Consider the following 21,653-nt stretch of genomic DNA (forward strand, 5'->3'; position numbering starts at 1 on the left):
TCTTTCGGGACTCTGTTTGTTTTTGCTCTGGGGTGTTGGGGAGTTGGGGGGTTGGGGTGGGGGAGGGAGGGAGGGGGAGGTGAAGGGGTGGTCTGACTGGGGCGGGGGTTTGGGGGTTTTGGTGGGGTTGTTAGTGGTGGCGACGGTTGGCTGCTTACTGTCCGAAAGGCTGGGTTGCGGGTTGTGTATTGCAGGTTCTGGACGACGTTTGTTAATCCGTATTGTACTTCAGGGAGATCTCTTAGCCTCTGTATCTGGAGGACTTGGCCGCTGGACTCTTGGAGCTGGGGAGGGTGGCAGTGTGGAGGGGGCTTGTCCCGGGGTGAGCTAAGTGGAACGCCTGTCGTGGATGAATGTGGGAGATGCGCGAGCTGGGGAAGGCGGAGAATTATGGATCTAGCGGCGGCGGAGCGGGGGGGCCTGACATATCCTTATGCCTCTTAGCATAGGCACCTGGAACGTAAAAGGTCTTAACTCCCCGCAGAAACGCCAAAAAATTTGGAAATATCTGCTGGACCATCACTTAGATGTCGTGGGCCTACAGGAGACCCACCTGGCCCGTAAGGATGAGCTCCGGCTCCGTCATAAACAGTATCCTCTCATCTATAGGTCCTCTGCCTCTACTAAGCACAGGGGGGTTGCTCTGCTGTTTCGAGCTTCCATTCAATTTCAGCCTGTGGAAGTGTGTGGTGACAAAGAAGGCAGGTGGTTGATGGTCAAGGGGATGCTTTGTGGCCGACTGTGTACATTTGTGGTTGTCTATGTGCCCAATGCCCAGCAAAATAGCTACGTCCAGGGCTTATTAGATAAGATGGGGAGCTTTGTTGAAGGCCATCTGGTTGCCATGGGGGACTTTAATATGGTGTGGGACCTCGCCCTAGACTGTTCCCGGGCCCAGAGGACGGACTCTGGCTTTTTTCCACCGCGACTAAAGACAAGGTGGGGGAGTTGGGACTCATAGATGCCTGGCGCGCTGTTCACACACAAACTAGGGACTATACCTTTTTCTCCCACGTACACCATGCTTATTCCCGCATAGACTATGTGTTTTTGAGCCAGGGCCTCAGGGGAGATGTCCGCGATTCTAAGATCTTCCCGCTCTCTGTCTCGGATCATAGCCTGTTGGTGCTTCTGCTGCAATGGTCACCAAGGGGGGATGGCTATCGGAAGTGGTACTTCCCAGCGGCGCTTGTACGGGACGACGCCTCCTGTAGGGAACTCAGGAAGGCCATTCGGGAGTTCTTGGCGCTTAACCAGAGTTCGGACACCTCTGTGTTCAACAATTGGGACGCCTGTAAGGCCTCCCTGAGGGGCACCTGCATAGGCCTTAATGCGGCCCTTAATCGCCTGCGGAGGGTTGAGCGGGAGAACCTGGAGGCGGAACTCGAGGATCTGGAACGGGCTCACAAATTGAACCCTTCCCGCGCGACTCTACGCCCACTTTCGGCTGTCAGGGGGAAGCTGAAGGCGCATTATAACAATCGCTCAGAGCTTGCTCTCCTACGACTACGTCGAGGTTCGTACGCTCAAGGGAACAAAGTAGGCCGACACCTGGCACGCCAACTTCGAGAGAAGAGGGAGAAGGAATATATAGGGGGGATTCAGGACCTGGGAGGTTTGGTGCGTCACCGGGATGGAGATAAGGCGGATATCTTTGGCCGGTTTTATGCGGCACTATATGCTGGTGACTCGCTTGACCCTAGTTCGCAGGATGCCTTTTTGTCGGGCCTCTCCTTACCGCAGGTCTCTGACGGTAGCAACGAACAACTGACGGCTAGCTTCACTAGGGAGGAGGTCCTTGAGGCTATCAAGGCCTTGAAGCCTAATAAGGCTCCCGGGCCGGATGGATACACAGCCTACTTCTACCAGTCGTTTGCCTCTGAGCTGGTTGACTACCTGGTCTCGCTCTTTAACGAAATGGTGGCCAAGGGGGAGACCTCTGGCACTATGGCAGAGGCTATGATCACCGTGATCCCCAAACAGGGGAAGGATCCCTCCAGCTGTGCCTCATACCGCCCCATAGCCCTGTTGAATGTGGACGCTAAATTATACTCCTCTATCATCGCCCGCCGGTTGCAAGACCTGATGCCGGCCATTATTCACCCGGACCAGTCCGGTTTTATTAAGGGTCGGCAAACCCATGACAACCTACGGAGGGTGATGCACTTGATGGAGAAGGCCTCCACATTCCGCATTCCAGCCGTACTGGTGGGTCTGGATGCCGAAAAAGCTTTCGACCGGGTGGATTGGGGGTTAATGTTCCGCACCCTGTCCGCCTTTGGCTTTTCGCACCACTTCCTCACGATGATTCGTGCGAACTATAATCGTCCTACCTCGAGAGTGCTGGTTAACGGTCATCGCTCCGCCAGCTTTCCTCATTCCAGAGGTACAAGACAGGGATGTCCCCTTTCCCCTCTCCTCTTTGCCTTAAGTATTGAACCCCTGGCCCTGGCAATACGGGAGAATGACCGCATCACGGGACTCCCCTTCACAGGGGAACAGCACAAAATTTCCCTTTTTGCGGACGACGTCCTGCTGTCCCTTGGGGATCCAATCCAGTCTCTACCGGCTATACAAGAGGAGCTCTCCCGGTTTGAAGAGGTGGCGGGATTTAGAGTCAACCTTGACAAGTCACACATCCTGAACCTGACCCTGTCCTCTGCGGAGGTCGACCAGGTGCGTTTACTGACGCCCCTGCCATGGGCTTCCACTTCCCTGATATATCTGGGAGTACGCCTCACACCTACTGTGAGGTCCCTATTTGAGGCCAACTTTCCCCCCCTGCTGGCTTCGATACGATGTGATCTGGATCGATGGAAGCCAAAATTCCTTTCATGGCTCGGCAGGATCCATGCGGTCAAAATGGTTCTCCTACCTAAATTTCTATACCTGTTTCAGGCCCTCCCTATACCTATTGATCTGGCCTTCTTCCGCAAACTGAGGACGCTGATACTGAAATTTGTCTGGCAGGTGAGTCGGGCTCGTATTCCCTTTACGACGCTGCGCCGGCCGAGGGGAGAGGGAGGCGTGGGGCTCCCTGACCTGCTTCTATACTATAAGGCCGCGCAGTTGCGGGTGATAGTGGAATGGTCCCAGCAGCTCTCAGAGAAACACTGGCTGCATATGGACAGGGCTGTGGCGGGGAGGTCCATCTGGGATTTAATCTGGAAGCCCAAAGGGGATCGCCCGCGGAATGCTTACATCAGCACTCCCACTAGCACGGTCCTGAAGGTGTGGGACTCGGTCGCTGGCGACGACCGCTGGACCACATTTCCGTCTCCCTTCACCCCCATTCACTTTAATCCTGCCTTTCCACCGGCCTCGCAGGAGGGACCCTTTCGGCAGTGGCGAGAGGGGGGATGTAGGGCACTTACGCATTTGTTTCACGGGAGGGCCCCCCTCACCTTTCACAATTGCATGCGCGACTATGGACTCCCGGTCACTGAGCGCTACCGCCACGCCCAGCTTCTCCATTGGGCGACATCGCCCGGAGTCGGCGAGGCCGCTACGCGTCCGCCTTCCCCTTTCGAGTCCTTTTTACTACGTACGTCTACGAGGCGGGGGACGATCTCCTTCCTATACAGCCTGCTTCTGACCACCACGGTCTCCCCGCGGCCTCGGTACATGGGACAGTGGGAGGTGCTATTGGATCGTGACATCACTGATACGGAATGGAAGTACCTCTGGAGGGATATAGCCACGCACAACCACTCCGTGCGCCTTAGGGAAGCCCATTTAAAGACTATGTATGACTGGTATTTATATCCAGTCAAGCTTCACCGCATATTCCCTGCTACGTCGGATAGATGCTGGAGAGGGTGTGGCCTATTGGGAGATTTCCACCACATTTGGTGGGACTGCCCGATCATTCGGCCCTTCTGGACGGAGATCCTAGCCCACATCAAGGAGATACTGGGGTATCCGATTTCGGATTCGGTGGCCCATGTGTTACTGGGTCTCCGGGACCCACTGTTGGAACATCAAACTAAGGCGGACAAGCGCATTCAATGGCTGTGCTTGGGAGCGGCTAAGCTTACGCTGGCGGCGGCATGGAAGAAATCGCATGCCCCGGCTATATCATTGTGGCACGCGAGACTGTGGGAGCTATTGAGCATGGAGAGAATGGCGGACATCTTCCTGGGTGATTTTAAAAACTTCTTATTCCGTTGGGGGCCTCTTGTCCGTTTCTTGTCCTCTGGGCTGCCCTCTGCGGTGTGCCCACCCACACTGCGTGCCTTACACCTGTTTCAAGTTTGACCTGACTGCATGACTGTCCAGTCCGCTAGGATGTGTGAGTGTGGCGTCGTCACCACTGGGGGAGGGTGGGGTGGGTAACAGTTGGGGTCTGTTTGGTGTTACTTGTTGCAACAATGCTCAGCTACGGGGATTTCCGAGCTTTTGATTCGCTCTGCACCCCGCTTCTACTGACCACGGACTACTTATGGGCGTGCCCTGCGAACTCTCGAATGGTCTCTGGACTCGCAGTTGGGCTAGCTGTTGGACCTTCCAACCTCCTTCGTTGCTCATTGCTTTCTTCCCCAATATACTATACGGATTCCCCTGTGCGGGATTTGTGGCGGGTTTGTCGCCCATTTCTTTTTCCCTCTCTTGTCCCCTTTACTTTCCCTCCCCTATCCCCTCTCTGAAAAACTCTGAATAAAAACACGTTTTACAAAAGATTACAGTCTTTCAAATGTGGGGTTTGCTGAGTAGGCTGCCAACATCTTTCTCAGGTCAGGTACCTCTCACAGGCATGCGGGTGCTTCATCCACGAGCTCGTCAGCTCAATGAATCACGGGAGTACTATTAAACAGGAACAGGGGTGGGAGCACACCGCTTCACCTCCCAGCAAGGTTCGCCCCTGGTATTGTGGTAATTGCCCCTGGCATTGTGGTAATTGCGATCGCAAACGCCGAAATTCTGCGAATTTCGTCGTTTGCGATCACAATTTGGAATGATACATATATGTATAATACAATACCTCACTAAATCAATAAAAAAAAATGGATGGTAAAAAAAAAAAAATGCACGATCCATGTAGATCATTTCACCAACTAAGTGAATTTGGAAGACCTGTATGATGATTGTATTAGCTAAGACAAAGTTGAGACTACCTGCGTGTGCCATGTGGGATGTCCTGCACAGTCCGTATGTCTAAAGAGTTATAGCTCATAATTAATACGTTGTCAACTTGGTCATATTTTTTTAAACCACGGATACGAGGATGTTAATGCTATGTTTAAATGGCGTTGCATTTTATTGGAATGATGAATGTCAACAATAGAAATGTATGGTTAAAGAACAGTGATTCGAAGTATGACGACCAGAAATGCAAAGAGAGAAGTCGAAAACCTGCAGCCATTTATCTGCCAAGCTTTACTTTACCTTGATGTTTTCATTTTGTTTAGTAATGGAGAGAGTACTGTGATAGTAACTGTTGATAATTTGTTGAACATGCGGACTGAAGCCACTTTAAAGCATTTTTGGAGTAATACTCACATAAGGAGTTACACGTTTTTCTCCTTTTTACTTTTTTCTTACAGGTCAATTAAACTACCTTGGATCAAGCCATCAATTGTGGCACATCTTTGCAGTGATAATGTTGTATTGGTGGCATCAGTCTACAGTGCATATTATGCGTTTTAGACATAGCAAACCGTGCCCTGACTTTGAAGGAAATGCGTAAGGGTAGGTATGGCAGCATGCAGAAAGTTTACATTTCCGTCCTCACTTTCTTATCCTTGGTATTCTCAAATAAGCAACCTACGCATCTTTCCAAATATCATGACACAGTTATAAGCCAGAGACTAGCTACCATCTTTTGTTGTCGTTATCCTGAAACGCCTGTGCCAGCTTTGGTTGACTTTTTTGTCACCTGCTTGTGCAAAGGGAGCTCTAGATGCTGACGTTTAACTTTGACATTTCTTTATAGAAAGTATATGCTGTAAAGCGTGCTTGCACATAAACCTTTTAGGAGCCTTTCTAAATGATAAACTGTAGTTCATGCTTCTTGCTATGTGCTGTTTGTGTTCAGTATTTTATTAGAATTTTGTATTACATTCAATAAGCTTGATATTTCATCAGCAGATGACACCAAAAGGTGTCCTGTGTATCCTGAGGTATCTAGGCTTCTCCCCCAGCCATCTCCCTAAAGTCTGACACGTATGTATCCCCTCCAATAGGGCCCTTGCGTAATGCCTTTGAACAATTTCACATACGTCCTCCCTCCTCCCCTGGGGGTGTACAATGCCAGCAACATCTTTCACAACATATTGTGAGGTTATTTTTCCTACTGCTTCTTGTTACCTCCTTGCCTATGGATCTTCAATACCCATCTCCTGCAGGTCATACTATTGGAGTCAATCCTCTGTCTCGTTGGGAAGTCTATCAGTTGGCTCAGTTCCACTAAACGTTGGATGAAAGGTTGCCACAGTTTTACAATTTGCTTTCTTTGCTGGTGCAGGTCATTGGTAATCTCAAGGAATAGGATCTGCCAAACATTATGTATCCATTGTGTCAGGGAGGATCTGTCAGGTCTTTCCAGTAAGCTTCAGAAAATTGTCTGGCTTCCACCAGCATATGGTACAACAAATATAATCCTTCGGGATTTTTTTCCTGCATCCCAGTGCCTAGACCCAGAAGGGTCATTCCCGGGTCCACTATTGTAATTCTTCCAACGAAGCGCTCCCACAATAAGACCAAGAATTTCTTTCCAAAATGTTTGAATGGCTATGTACTACCCCGAGAAATGTAATGACGTCCCCACCCGTGTACTTTCATTCCAGCACCTTTCATCTCTGTTCCTCTGTATCCTGTTGAGCCAGTCTGGAATTGGATGTCAGAGAAACATAAATGTATATGATGTCGTTCTGTATCTAATATTTTTGTAGCTCTTGGATATATCCCTCCAAAGATCTTTCCAATCAGTTTCTGAGATGTCCCTGTTTAGTATCTTTGCTCAATTCTTTTGAAAGGGCTATTTGTGTTGGGGACCCTCCGCCTCAATAATGGCATACAAACGGCTGACCAGACATCTGGTACCCTCCACTAACTTCGAAAATTGCTCACAAGAGCGGAGCAGTCTGTTCACTAGATGTTTGATTACTGGGTAAATAACCGACTTTGTTAATTGCCATACTGCAATCTGCCCTGTTCTCTTACTTTTGTCGATTTTCAAGTTTAAAAACCCACATAGTGAAATGCATTTCACCCGTGAGCAAAGCGGCAGGTAGGCCGAAACACGTTGGCAGTACCGTTGGTTGTCCTGGTGGCTGATTCTATGGAGTGCATGAATTACAATTTGTTTGAAGCACATTGTCTTCTTTTACCCTAGATCGTCAGGAGTGTTTTGCATAATATTTGCGGGCTGGCTTGCCTGGACGCGCACTGCTGCTGTTTTGACTTCGGGCAGGAGGCCCCTTGTGTTGCAGTAATAAAAAAAAAATATATATATATACATATTTTCATGGACACCAGGCCCCCACTGTTTTATGTTTGGTGACATAAGAATCTTTCTGGTTATTGTGCTCTTATGTCTCCCAATGTAACCCTCTGTATACTTTTTGGAGAATTTTATTTCATCACCAGAAGTGGCCATCGGGAGTGGAAAATAAAAAGTAGCCATAGGATAATAGCCATTATAATCATGTTAATTTGATTCAGCCAGGAGATAAAGTGGCTGCTATGTTGCCAAATCTGCTAATAGTTGGATTTTATGCAAGAACCGATTTGCAGTGTACCAGGTCTCCACTAAGCCTGCAGAGTTGGGTAAATATTTAAGTGATTACTTGGCCCATTGATGAGGGTAAAAGGTTCTCAATGCAGACAATCGGTCCAAGGACATGTATATGTCCAGAACCTATGACTTTTCCCTATTGCTTCTGAGACCTGAGGCTACCTCGAATTTAGCTAACTTTGCATGGTTACCTGAGTAAAAGTGTCTAGTTCAGTAAGGGAAAGAAGAACATCATCAATGAATAAACTGATTTTGTGTTCTACTTCTCTATATTTCAATCCCCTCACCTCCGAAGAGGATCACATTTTAATGACCAGTAGTTTGACTACAAGGGCAGACAAGAGAGGCTGTAGAGGGCAGTCCTTCCTGTTTTTTTGGGAAGAGCAAACCTCTTGGATAGGAAGCCAATGGCTCTGATCCTAGTTCACCGTCCTTGGTAGTTGGCCATTAACTATTCGGTCATTCATAGCTAGTGCTACCCTCATTAAGTTCCATCTCACCTTGTGAAATGCTTTCTCTGCATCTAAGTCCGTGAGAAAAGCCAGGATCCCTTTTTCTTCGGTCTTTGTCATGGAGATGAGCAGTCTTTCTTATGTTGTCTGTTCCACCCTCTCACAAAGCCCACTTTGAATTGACTCAAAGTAGAGCATCCTACAGTCATTTTTCCAGGAGCCTAGTGAAAAGATTGACATCCATATTTAACAGAGCAACGTTCCTATATGACTTACGGTCTTCTGTATCTTTTGCTGGTTTGGAAATTAAGTATTTTTTTTACTCTTTCATTGTAAGTCTGACCTTTCCCATTTGTGAGAACAAGTTAAACAGTTCAGTCTCCTGTAACGGTTTTGTAGAATTGGGAAGTAAACCGATCTAAGCACTCTGCATCACCAAGAGGTAGATCTCAAATAGCCAACTGAACTCCCTGTGGCTCAATGGATTTATCCAACTCTACCTGTAAGGTGGACAATGTTAGGTTCTCCAGGAAATCTCTCTGTTCCCCCATAATTCCTGACTCTTTGGCATAAAAGTGTCTATACAGTAAGAGAAGAACATAATCCTTTCCTCTTTCGCCTGTCGCCCTACTACCATCAAGCTCTTTCAGCTGGGCATTACATTTCCTACGGGCATATGTAGGTAGGCGTTTGCGAATCGCATATGGTGCTTTGGTATGTAGGTGCACATTAGCAAAATAAGCAATCGCAAAAATTGCGATTCCTTATTTTGCTCAAGCATTTAAGGAATCGCAATTTTGCGATTCCTTGAATGCTATGTAGGAGTGAATTTTAAAATGCGATTTTGGCTTAAGGAATCGCAAAATACCACCTACTCCAAGTAGATGGTATTTTGTGATTTCCTTTCAAAATGCATTGTTTGAAAAAATTCAAAGTGCCATGTGGCGCACAGACATGCCCTTAGGGCATGTATGTGCGCCACATGTACTTACGGGCACATTCCAGGGGTGCAACAGGTGTCCTTTGAACACCCTGGCACCCTTGGAATTGCGATTCTCAAATTGCGATTTTCTCATAGAAAATCGCAATTTGAGAATGTATCCCCATTCATTCCTATAGGCCTCTTAGCCCATATAAATGAATGGGACACTCATTCCTTAATTGCGATTCGCAGTTTGCTAATCGCAATTAAGGAATGTTAGAGATTCGCAAAAAAAATGCGAATTTTTACCTACATTTCATTTTGCTATTCTCAAATAGCGATTCCTTAAAAATCGCTATTTGGGAATCGCAAAATGGAAATTACCTACATATGCCCCCTCGTCTGTTACATGTGTAGTGTCATAGTGAGACATTTGTCTTTTTTTCACCCTTCTCATAAAAAGGTCTATACAGAGTTTTATATAGCACAAACTTGACTTGAATCGGGTATCGGGGCGCTTTACATAGCACCAGTTGCATAACATGATGATACATTAATTTTTGTTAAGCACTAGGAGATTAAGTGATTTGCCCAGAATCACAGGATGTTCAGCGTCATTGCCCGAGACTCGAACCCAGTTCCCCAGATTCGAGGTCGACCACCCTAGCAGTTAGGCCAACTCGTCTCCCCAAATAGTGATACTCCAGACCTGTTCATCCTATGTGTCCAGTTATCCTTTTACTGCCTCGGTCTTACTGCTGCTCTCTATGGTCTGCCCTTTATTGCCCCCAGTGCTAATGTGTCCCCATCAGGGTTGCTGTGAAGACACCCTAGTGTGTTTGTGGTGGGTGTATCATGACACACATTCATTTTGTAGTATTGATGTATCTCTAACAGTATTTCAGCCCTGTAGGTTGGTTTATTTATTTATTTATCCCCTAGTAAAGCGTTTTCATTATCTTTATTTTGGCAAATTGCCATAAAAGAACAGAATAAATACATCCAACTATAAAATGGCCATTTTTAAGAGACATTGAGTTTAAACACAATTTAGAATTAAAACAAGTAGTTAACCTCAAGCAAATTGATTCATCAAGTGCAATAGCAATCGGCAGCAAAGCCTTGCACATGATCTCACTGAAGCCCAGATAAGTTCAACCCCACAACAACAAATTCCTCAGAGTCAAGGGCCCTTGGTGGCATCTTAACAAATGTATGTCCTAACAAACTGCCTTCCTTTTCAATACGAATTCCATATATAAAATATAGATCTTATCCATAAGTGTATGAATGCAGTCATAGAAACCACTTTCGTGTGCACCACGTTATAAACAAATATCCTGAAACAGCAAAGAACATAGGTTGATAGGTGTCATATTTCAAAATCCTCAGTGCCTCCTGACTGTGGAGTTCCTAGGTACCTACACAATTGAATCAGCCACATTTGTCATCTCTGCGCTGTTTATGCCACAAAGTCTTGATATAAAGAAACTGCTGTCATAATAGTTAATTGCCTTCAGTGAAATGGCTTGTAGCATAATTTTCTCTTTGTTAGATTAACTGGAGAACTTCTTTGCAGTATGTCTAGGATGCTACATTTTGCTTTTCGAGACCAACTGTATGTTCCCTCTCAATGCCAATATGGAAGTTTAGGCTGCTGTTTTAGAACGCCATGAAATAGTTCTGGTAAGTATCATCTCATGTCCTCTTTTTGAGTGTTTTCTTTCAGTCATCAATTTCAGATATTGCCTCTTCAAGACACTTTACATGGTCATCACACATGGCCAATTCCAGCTTCATATTTATGTTCTAGATGTCTGCTTTGACTTAAGGAGTGTCTTTATCAATATCCTCTCTGAGCTTCATGAACTCTTCTAGAAGTGATTCAGCAAAGTCTGACTTAAGTTCTGCAAAGTAGGCTTTTAGATCCTCTTTAGTTAGTCCGCTTGTTGGTTTTGCAGTTATTGTGCTAGACATGGTGGGAAAAGTCCTTTTCCATCTTTCCTCTGACCTGAAGAAGAAATCTATATTTCTCTGGGGGCTCTCAGTACTCACTGAGATATAAGTGTGGTTCAAATCCTCCTTTTGTAGCTTCTCTTCATGCTATTCATTCAATGAAGATTGACGTCATAGCGTATTGGCACCTTGTGTCCGGTGCTGCTTAGGTTTGTTATTTATATTTTCTCTGCTCGGTTTTCTGAATGTTTGCTGGTGGGTGTGGTGGATACATGTGTTGCATCAGCATTTAGATAAATGGAACTGGGTGGGCTGCCCTGCTGTCTGTCTTATGTCCTCCTCCTGGTGTGGGCCCCAACCAGTATGCTTACCACCTCCATATGCTTCTGTTTTGTGGTAGGGTGGTTAATGGGACATGTCCACATCCTTTTGCTAATGATTCTAAGGCGCCTTCCCTCTCTACTCTCCATCTGTTGAGGGTGTGTGTGTTTCCATCTCTATTCACTCTTCAGCTTTCCCCATTTTGGCTTTGCTCATGGCTGCTAAGTGAGTTTCTTTTGCGATCGGAGTTCCCATTCCTGAACTGGAACACAAACACCCAAAGACCGTTTTCTCCCTGACTGGGGATCATCAGTCGGGTGTGTTTGATGTAACGCTCTAAGGGTGACCCCAATCTTGGCGCTCTTCTGTTAAGGTCAGGCAGGACCTGCCCGGCAGTTCGGCTGGACTGTTCTTATTGGAACGGGGTTAGGTTTGATGGCATGGTGGGCAAACGAACTTTCGGTTGTAGTGCTACCCCTAGCTATTGCCAGTGATTAAACTTATTGCAAGCATTCCTCCCATCACCTTTTGTGTGTTTGATGTATCGCCCTAAGTGGCAAAGGTATGCCCAGTTGTGCCACCTGTGCTCAATGTCGTGCTGGAACCAAGCTAAATGATACTGACTGCCCCAGTCAGGGTGAACCCAATGTTGGATTACTTGTGTTTCGGTTAAGAGGGGAACTGGCCTGGCAGTTCACAGTGGACTGTTCCTATTGGAGCAGGGTCAAGGCTGATTTGCAGGGGCATAGCTTTACCACCCTAGAATATAGCAGCTCTGTGACAGAATTTTGGTCAGTGGACTCCTTGATCGATTCTGGCAGTGTGTGGTAGGGCCGGTATAGGGGTATGTGCTCATCCACACTCATCAATCATGACGGGGGTTTTGAGCATCGTGCCTGCTTTAGAGAAGGCAATCAGAGCCACCCGTTCCCCACATCGAGATACGAGGACAGAGACACATGGCATCTACACCCTCCGGCCCATGAATAAACGCGCCTCCTTCATTCCGGGTGCCAAAACGGCAGGTGAATCCCATCAGGGGAGGCGGTAGTGGTGGCAATGAGAATCCCAGTGGACTGCCCCGAAAGTCTGGCCATATTCGTCTATACTGACCTTTGAGTCGTGGAACAGTGAGGCCTAGTGGAGAAGAATTGACTATTTGCACTCTGATAGAGACATCCTTGCAACCCCTGTTGCTTGGCCCATCGTTCTGCTGCCCCTTGCCAGCCCAAAACCTTCACCTTCATCCACTGCTAAACACCGTGACCTAGCGGGCCCAGTCTCACATCCAGCAATGGCATGGAGGATGCCACAGAACTGCGCCCACAATTTCGACCCTTCCAACAATGCAGGCCTTAGTTGTGGAGCCGAGAGGCCTAATAGACAAACATCAATGGCTCTTCAACCCTCGGAACCCAAACAGTATCATCTCTGTGGACCCTGACATTTGACCCAATGGCAGCACAGCCTGAGTGCATTCTGACACGCCTTGACTGCCCAAGACACTTATACACCATTAGCTGATACCCACTGTAACCTGACATGGGCAGGTGCTCCCTGGGAACCGCTGGGGATATAAATTATGGAACGTCGTTCAAGGGGCATTCCTGATCAGAACTGGAGCAGAAGTGGGACAGAGGGGGACTGAGCGCCCATAGGGATCCAGCTGAGAATTGCTGCCAGTTGAGGGAGGTCTGCTGCTGGACTACTGCTGGGCGCTGGATAGAGGCTGGGATGACAGTCCATATTCAGTCCGGAGAGATCACGACGCCATAGTTTACCCACTTCTCACAGCGCCAGGCAGCCACCGGAACCCGAGTCAAATGACACAGTGGTGTGACAGCGAGGGGCTAGGGTCACACAACCCTGAGAGGTAGTGGCTGCCCCTACGCTAAGGCGGAGGAACATCACCCCACTGCTTTTAAGCAGTGTAACTAAAGGAAAAATAAAATGATAACTCAATGTTATTATCATTTTATTTGTTCCTGCTGCTTTGTGGGCGGGTGCGAGTGGAGCTGCTCTGCCTTCGGAGCAGGGTGGGGGAGAAGTGATTTTTCCACTCCCAAGTGCGCAAGAATATTTGGCCAGCCCTCTTGGGCTGGCCGAACAGCCATGCACACTTGTCATGTTCTCCACACATGCTGCATTACGGCCTTGGTGTAGAACATGCCCAGGCACTCATCCCCATCTGAGTGCCGAACCACGGCGCTCAGACCAAACTCAACGCTACATTGCAGCATTGTGATTGGTCAGGGGAGCTTAGGTTCTTCCTGCTTACTGTTCCGGTCCTAGTCCGATGCAGAGGAGAGACGTAGAGACGCAGCTATAAGGTAAAGTTTTTTTAATTTAATTTGCATTCCACCCCCGCTACCCAGGATCTGTGCCAGCCGGCACTCCTGAGGGGGACCATTTCCCACCCACAACAAGAACTGTCCTTGCCGTAGCCACCCTTAATCGCCATACAAGTGGAGTACAAAGACAGCCATGCAGTTAACCTTTGATGAAGCCCTGTTGCATGGGTCCACGACAGCAGCCAGTAAACCTGATACCATGGTGGAGAGTACGCTTGCTGCTATCCTCAAATAAGTTACAACAATGAGCTCCAAAGTCACTGCTTTTAACTACACGATGACCCATTTTGCATCGGACATTAAGCCTCTCCATTAGGGCCTAACACAGGTACATGCTTGCCTAAACTCTACAGATAATAGACAAACTTGACAGACTTTACAGTTTGCAACCGGATTGGGGAACGGAAATACTCAGACTGCAGAAAAAATGTCATTATTTTAAGGTGTCAGGGACAATGTGGCAGATGTACGCACCTTCTGAATTGCAATTACCAAATTGTTTTTTCTGTGAATTGCAATTTGGTAATCGCAAGCCAGAATGTACATAAGTTGGCCAGGGGATATTTGCGACTTTCAAACGAGTCGCTTTCCTCTTTTAGAAATCTTTTTTTTTTTTTTAAACCTTTATTAGTTGCGGTCAACAGAGATACATGACAGTTACAGCAAGAACACTTCAAGAAAGCATGATAGTTATGGTACATTCATCAGAACAGCAGTATTTGTATACGGATCGGTACACTACATTTAGGCTTGCCGTTAATACATTCTCCAGTGATCTGCAGTGGGAGGAGACCCGAATCAGAACACACCTCTTACATAGTCACGGACATAATGAATATGGAGCCTTCAGTATCCTCACATACAGGCGTAGGATCAATCAAGGAGGGAAGGTGCCACTGATCCCCCCGCCTCATGGCTATCTCATCCCTCACCAGTAAGCCAGTGACGTCACTGTGAAGAGCAGTGAGCCATAAGTGTGTCAAGGAAAGGTAGTCTCTCCCGTCCCCCCAGCAAGCGTTCAGTGTATAGGCAACAGGAGTGCAATGCGTCATAAAGGGGGTGCGCAGTGCTCAAATGTGCAAATACCATCCCTACCGATGTGCAGTCTCAGGATCCAATGTGTATGCCTACCCCCTGTCGGACTACTGTAGCTGGGCATCAGGAGGGCCAGGAAGGTGTGTTCCGTACGTAGCAGCACATGACATGCAAGTGTCCCAGAGCACCCAGTGTCACTCCAGTATCAAGCCTACCTCAACTGTATAAGCAGGGGGGGCCGGGGTCCCACCCTCCATGTGATATGTAGTATGGTGAGTGTGTTACGCAACATCCACTCGCTCACGGGCCAGGTAACAGACCTTCATCCCCAGAGGAGTCACTGTGAGCCGCCTGGGACATCCAGTACACCTGCAAAGGGGACCAAAAATCCCTGGGTCTACAGCGGGCGGGTAGCAATTCCGCATAGATGCCATGTTGCTCTTTTAGAAATCTTATTTAGTGATTTCCCAAATTGCAAACATAGTCACAATTTGCGAACAAGCTCACAAATATGAAAAAATTCTTCCTGGTTCATGATGATGACCCCACAACCAGGAAGTGGTGCACATCTGAAGCCAGGAAAGCATCCAGACTGAGGATGGAGAACTACTGTATTGGTGATGTGATCTTGGGAGCACCAAATAGCAACTCCCTACAACAGGAATGGCCAGTGAAGACCTGGAGAAGGAGGCATGGGGAAGCAAATTGAAGTTCTCACTAAAAGAACTTGACATTGTAACGGAAGAGTGCCGCAACAATCATGACCTTCTGTTTGGGCAGTCACCTTTGACTGTGCCAGAGACACAAAAGCGCAAAATCTAGCAGAATATGCAGCAGAAAGTAAATGCTGTAGGTGTGGCATAGTGCTCCATTGAAGGGAGACAGAAGAGGTGGTATGACTTCCGGACCTGCACTGAAGAAAAGGTCACAACGCACCTGACTGAGCCCCGGGCTACAGTAGGTGAACTCTCTACTGTACCTCCACCCACTACACTGGAAGCAAAGGTAGAGACTAGCCTGGCGCCAGAGGCGGTTGTTGGTTTTGCCTACATTGACACTTCCACACCTGCACCATTGCAAAGTAAGTGTACGCGTTTTGTGATTGGAACATTTCTTAACTTAAAACAGTCTTCTACATGCATGTAAAATTAAAACTACTACAGACATTTTAGTATGGGAAGATTCCATAGCAAAAGAACCCGCTATAGTGCATTATGAGACTAGTAGTTAAGAAGAAACACATTTATAAGAAATTATTTCAGCTAAATAGAAATGTTATCACCATGTACTGACATTACTAATATGTCCATAATTCAAACCGATGCACCTGAGGAAGACAATGTATGTACAAATAATCAGGGAGAACAGGCACAAATGGTGGAGGAAGATCTAATGTTCTTAGAGAGTCGGCCCACTACACCTCATGGCCACTCCAGCAGTTCGTGTTTCTCTCCACAGCCACCAACAGTTGAGGATGAGTATGCCAGCCAACTGCTCACTTGAATCCAGCAGCCAGTTGTCAGGCCCGACAGCAGTGTCCCACAGTACGTGCTCGTAGGAGCTGTGATGCTGCTCAGGGAAGCCAGCCTTCTTAGTCTCAGGCAACTGCAAAAGATCAAGCGTTGTTTGGGGGGGCTTGAGGCTTCCATGCTACATGTTCTCCATCTGCAGCAGAAACAAATCAAATGTTGGACAAAAAATTGTAGAACATGCAGAAAAACATTTCTGTGAGTTTAAATAGAGTGACCTATCGGTTGGCAGACAATCAGTTTAAGATGGACACAGAAGTGCCCTAGAGAAACTATGTCTACAGATGGCAGAGGACAATCCCAATCAATGGCAAAGAGAGAGGAGCAGTGCTGCGCGTATGGATAAATTTACATGGTCTGTTGGAAGGCTAGTCCATGCCACCTCTACCTCATCTAAGTGTACTTTGTCGCTACAGGTAGAAATGGACCACTTCAGTGAGGATGTATCAAGAGACCTTGGGCAGAGCTCCACTGAATTTGAAGCCATAAAAAACTGCACAGATTGCAAGTGGGGTTTGTAGAGAACATCCTGATAGTGAGGAGTTGCCCAAACTCAGCAGCATCTCTGCCACAGATGGACGTGTGCAACGACGAAGTAGCAGCCGTACACCCACACCTCAACATGGTGGCACATCCCACTCTGGACGCAGTTACAACAAACATTTTTTTTTTTTTTTTTAAACAACAACAGCGGTCCCCAACATTAAGGAATATCACCACATGAATAAAATATAGACAGAGTCAATCTATATTTTCAAAAAGACATGTCCAGCCGGACAGTGGTCTTTCAGAGATTTTACTCAGGATTTATGTATTGAGATCACATAAAGATACCATCCAACAATCAACCAGTGTGGACCACAAGCCTGTGTCCAGTACTAACAGAGCAAGTACAAGAGGTGATGTAGACAGCAGAGAAGGGCTTTGTAAGGCGAACAAACATTACTCTATAAACAGTACAATTGTCCAGAGTATAACAGTCATGCACTTGACATTTCAGTAGTAATCACAGTTAGGTTCCAGTGCATTAAAGGTCGACGGCGTTTCGGACCCCTATTAAATATCAGGGACCATCATCAGGACAAATACAATGAAAAGCCTTAGGTTAGTTAAGCCTCTAAATGCCTAAAGGGGGGAAAAAGGAAATATTTAAATTAAATACAGGAACAACGTAAGCATGATCAGTAACATAGTGACTTGAGTGTGACCAGTGAGCGACACAGTCCCGGTCAAGCATGTCAAGTTCAGTTCAAATAAAGCTTTATTCGATTTTTACGAGGAAAATCATAAAAGCAGATATGATACAGCATAAAAATGAATACGGATTTCAATCATAAAACATACAACATACACATAGGGATTTAAAAATTAGGTTTGTGCATATTATGGCTGGCGGGGAACGGAAGACAGTTAGTTCATAGACACTCTACACCTTACTGCGAATTTCAAAAAGCTAGCAGCTGCATTGATTGAAAGTTCATCTTCAAGCATGTATAGCTTAAGTAAGGCTGGCCTGCACTGTCTTAAGCCCCAGAGTTTAAAAAGTGGGAGAAGATGTTTCCTTCTACCCCAATCATAAAATTTGCAGAATAAAATAACGTGAATGTTGGATTGCTTGGAAACATTGTCACAAGGACAGACCACCAGGGTAGTCGACCAATCATTTACGGTGGGAAATGTTAGTAGACGGAAGAAACAATCCACCCTCATCCTTGTTAGCAACATTCTCGTATAGATTGTGATAATCGGAGAGAGGTAAGATGGGATGCCAGCATCGTAAAGTAAGAGGTTGTGATTAACAATCGATAGTTTGTTACCTTCAAGATAAGAACGTCTGTCTGAAAGTAAGCCTAAACAACGAGCCTTGAGGTCCTTTTTAGAGATCGTTTGACACATTGTGGGGTTAATGAACATATCGGCTAGGTCCAGTGAGGTTAAAAATTTCTGTACATAGGCGAGCCAGGGTATTTTTCTGGAGTTAGTTAAGGCCATACAATCCTTAATTATGTCCTGGTTTAACACCGTTTTTTCCGAGGACCATACTTTATGCCATAGCAGTATTGGTGCAATTTTGATTGTGTCCGAGATGTATACTCGTGCTAACTCATTATGGCAGACTGTGGTTGAAATGGACCGAGGAACAGCCAGCAAAAATCTTAGGAATGCATTCTCGCTGGTTTGGATCTCTCCACAGTCCGTCAGGCCCCAGATGCCTGCTCCATATGTTGCGGTAGAAACACATTTGGCGGCAAATATGTCCAACAAAATCCTAACTGGTTTCCCACCTAGTTTAGTCGCAAATTTCTTCAGGGCTCCAATTTGTCTAATAAAAGCCAAATTTCGGGTGTGTACGGCGTTCTTCCATGTGCCAGTGTTGCTAAAAAGTATACCCAGGTAGGTGAAGGTTTTTGTGAGGCTGATTTTGGTTGCATCAATGAACGTATTGCAAGAGGTGTTCTTTTTCTTACTGCAACACATTGTGAAAGTTTTACTTACATTGATCTTAAGGCCTCTCGAGCCCATAAAGGTAGAAAAGGCAGTTAACGCTTTTTGAAGCCCTAATTGGGTCCTGGACATAATAACAGCGTCGTCCGCGTATAGAAGGATTGGAACCATAAGGCCATTTATTTTTGGATAGTCAACATCTAGTTTGGCCAGGCAATCGGCGACGCTGTTAATGTACAAATTAAAAAGAAAGGGGGCAAGGATGCAGCCCTGCCTGACCCCCTTTCTTATAGGGAACTTGTTCGTGCAAGCTCCATCCTTCCCGTAGCGGACCTTGGCCCCAGCTCCTCGATAGAGTTCTTTTATGAAAGCTAAGATGTTAGGGTCAGCGCCCATATTAAAGAGAGTGGACCATAGTAAGCTGTGGTTGAGGCAATCAAAAGCAGAGCTTAAGTCCACGAAAGTCATGTATATATTGCCTCTTTTTGCCAACACGTATTTGTCGATGATCAGAGCTAGATTTAAACATTGTTCCACTCTCCCGAGGCCAGAAACGAATCCATATTGGAATTTCGACAAAATGTTATTTTCCTGTGCCCATGTTTGCAATTGGTTCAACAGGACTCTTCCAGCCACCTTCATCATGGAGTCCAGTAAGGAAATTGGTCTATAACATTTTGGGTCCGTTCTTTCGCCTTTTTTAAAAATGGGTATTATGATCGCTTCTTGCCATGTTGCAGGGAATCCTTTACGGGCATAAGAGTTAAGGACGTTTGTAAGAATAGGTGCCCATAATTGAATGTTGTCTTTAAATAGGTCTATGGGGATTCCATCCGGGCCGGGCGCTTTGGCATTAGAACTTTCAAGGATGGCCAGTTCCACTTCTGAATAATTAAAGTAGATGGATAGTGGAAACGGCTCCGAATTATTGATTTGCGATTCATTACTCTCCATTGGTAGAGTTACAAGGTTAAGTGGTTGCATCCGGTCATCTAGTTTGTACAGTTCAGTAAAGTGATTTATCCATACTTCTTCCGTGATGGCAATTTCTATGCGGTCAGTTGACCTGTCGCTAAGAAAAGGGGCGTTGACCTCCCTCCAAAAGGCCGTATTGTCTCTTATGGTGCTAGCTTTCAACAGAGCTTCCCAGGCCGCAGTTTTCAGTTCCTTTTTTCTGTTCTTGATTGCCTGTTTGTAAGCGGCACGGGCGGATCTAATTTCCACCTGGTTTTTTGGTGTTTTATTAAGGGTGGCCTTCAAGATGTTATGAGTGTTTGAACACTCGTGGTCAAACCAACCATGGCTCTTGGAAGCATTGCTTTTGTTATTATTTCTGGTCACATTTTTTCTAATTTGCGAGGCGATTTGGTCAAAGGCGAAAATAATTTCTTGAGGGTTGGGAGGGAGTTCTAAGCAAGTCCGAAAAAGATCAGGAGCAGTTTTGATCAGATTTTCAAGAAATTTCGAGGTGTCAATTTTAGCCCATTTTATAGTGTATCCGTTTCTTGATGAAAGAGAAATGGTATGTGAGAAAAGATTTTCCATGTTACACCTGGACTTAGTACCACTGGAGGGGGAATATATTTTGACGCTGATGGGATAGTGATCGCTCAGAACCAGCTCCTCTCTATTGAATTCTAGGGCATCGCCATGATGGCTGTGAGACAAGAGGAAGAAATCTATTGTCGTGAGCGAACCCCTTCCATGAAATGTGGGTAGAAAGTCGGTCGGGGGCACCGTTAAATCGTTGAAAAAACCCAGATCCCACTCATGTAATAGGTTGTTCAATTGGGATCCCATAACTGAATGTTCAAAATGGGTAGTATGTTCTCCATTTGGGGCTCTTTGATCACAAACCCTGGTTCCACTGTATGGGCATAGATGGCAGTTAAAATCACCTAGTATGATCAAGCGCCTGTCTAAGGTGAACCCTCCCATACCCTTCTTTATGAGTTTAGAAAGAAACTCTATAAATTTAGATTGGTCATCTCTCTGTACGCTGTTATATAAATTTATAATGAGAGAACTGACTGCCTTTTCCCCAGACATTTTGAAGGCCTGTAGTAAGCGACCAAAAGACTTTGAGCTACAGTCAGTTAAAGGGAGTTCGACGCGTTCTAATGATACGTTTAATCTGTTTGAAACGTACAAACAAAGACCTCCCGAGGGCCTACCTCTGCATGACTGAATAGATGGAGTGAAGTGTGTACTATAGCCATCCAAGTTTATAGGTGTCAGGTCCCAACATTCCTGGAACGCTAATATGTCAAAGGTATTTATGTAGTTCAGGAAGGTTGGGTCCTTTATTTTATTTGAGAGACCAGCTATGTTCCAAGATAAAATTGAGAAATATTGATCGTCAACAGGATGCGTTGAAGAGCAGTATGGGAGATTCAAAACAGGGGTTAGGGGTAGTAAGGGAATCTGAGAGTCATCAGTTTGTGCACTTCCCGGCCCAGAGTGGCCGTGTGGCAGAGCCAGGTTGGAGGAATCCACAATGGGTTGAGCTGGAGCAAGTTTCCCATGCTTCCTTGGAGATATCCCTGGGCTGGCAGGGGACGGGGGGGTTATAAGCTTGTTGTTAATAGATAGTTGGTTGTCTAATGGTCAATCAACCATTTCTAGGGTTGAAAAATAGTTACTAGTTGGAACCCCTCTCCAACCCTCTGTATATGGTTGATCTCTTCTTGGATTCCAGGGATAATGTTCCCAATCCCTCCTCCTGTTACGCGTTTCGACTTGGGTCCAGCTCCAGCCTGGGGATTGATCCCAACTTGGAAGGAAGTCTTGTTCACGGGGGTACCTCGGTGGATAAAAGAAGGACAGACGGTTAGTGTCTATACTTCCCTTTCTCTCCAAGGTTGACCAAGAACATATGTGGCTGACTGTCTCTGGGTTATCAAAATT

At 46.2% G+C, this 21,653-nt stretch overlaps 1 protein-coding gene across 2 annotated transcripts in view; it reads left to right on the forward strand.

Moving 5' to 3' along the window:
• PAQR3 (progestin and adipoQ receptor family member 3) overlaps positions 1–21,653 on the forward strand; it is a 367,149-nt gene that overhangs the window by 324,414 nt on the left and 21,082 nt on the right. The window contains exon 7 of one of the 2 annotated variants that reach the window (XM_078676371.1): positions 5,544–5,688. The exons of the other annotated variant lie outside the window; for it this stretch is intronic. Coding sequence (XP_078532497.1) covers positions 5,544–5,686 — 143 coding nt within the window. The 3' untranslated portion in view covers positions 5,687–5,688. The remainder of the gene's footprint in view (positions 1–5,543; positions 5,689–21,653) is intronic. 2 annotated transcript variants of the gene reach the window in all.

Source organism: Lissotriton helveticus, chromosome 2_1 (assembly GCF_964261635.1).
Source record: "Lissotriton helveticus chromosome 2_1, aLisHel1.1, whole genome shotgun sequence".
Lineage (NCBI taxonomy): Eukaryota > Metazoa > Chordata > Amphibia > Caudata > Salamandridae > Lissotriton > Lissotriton helveticus.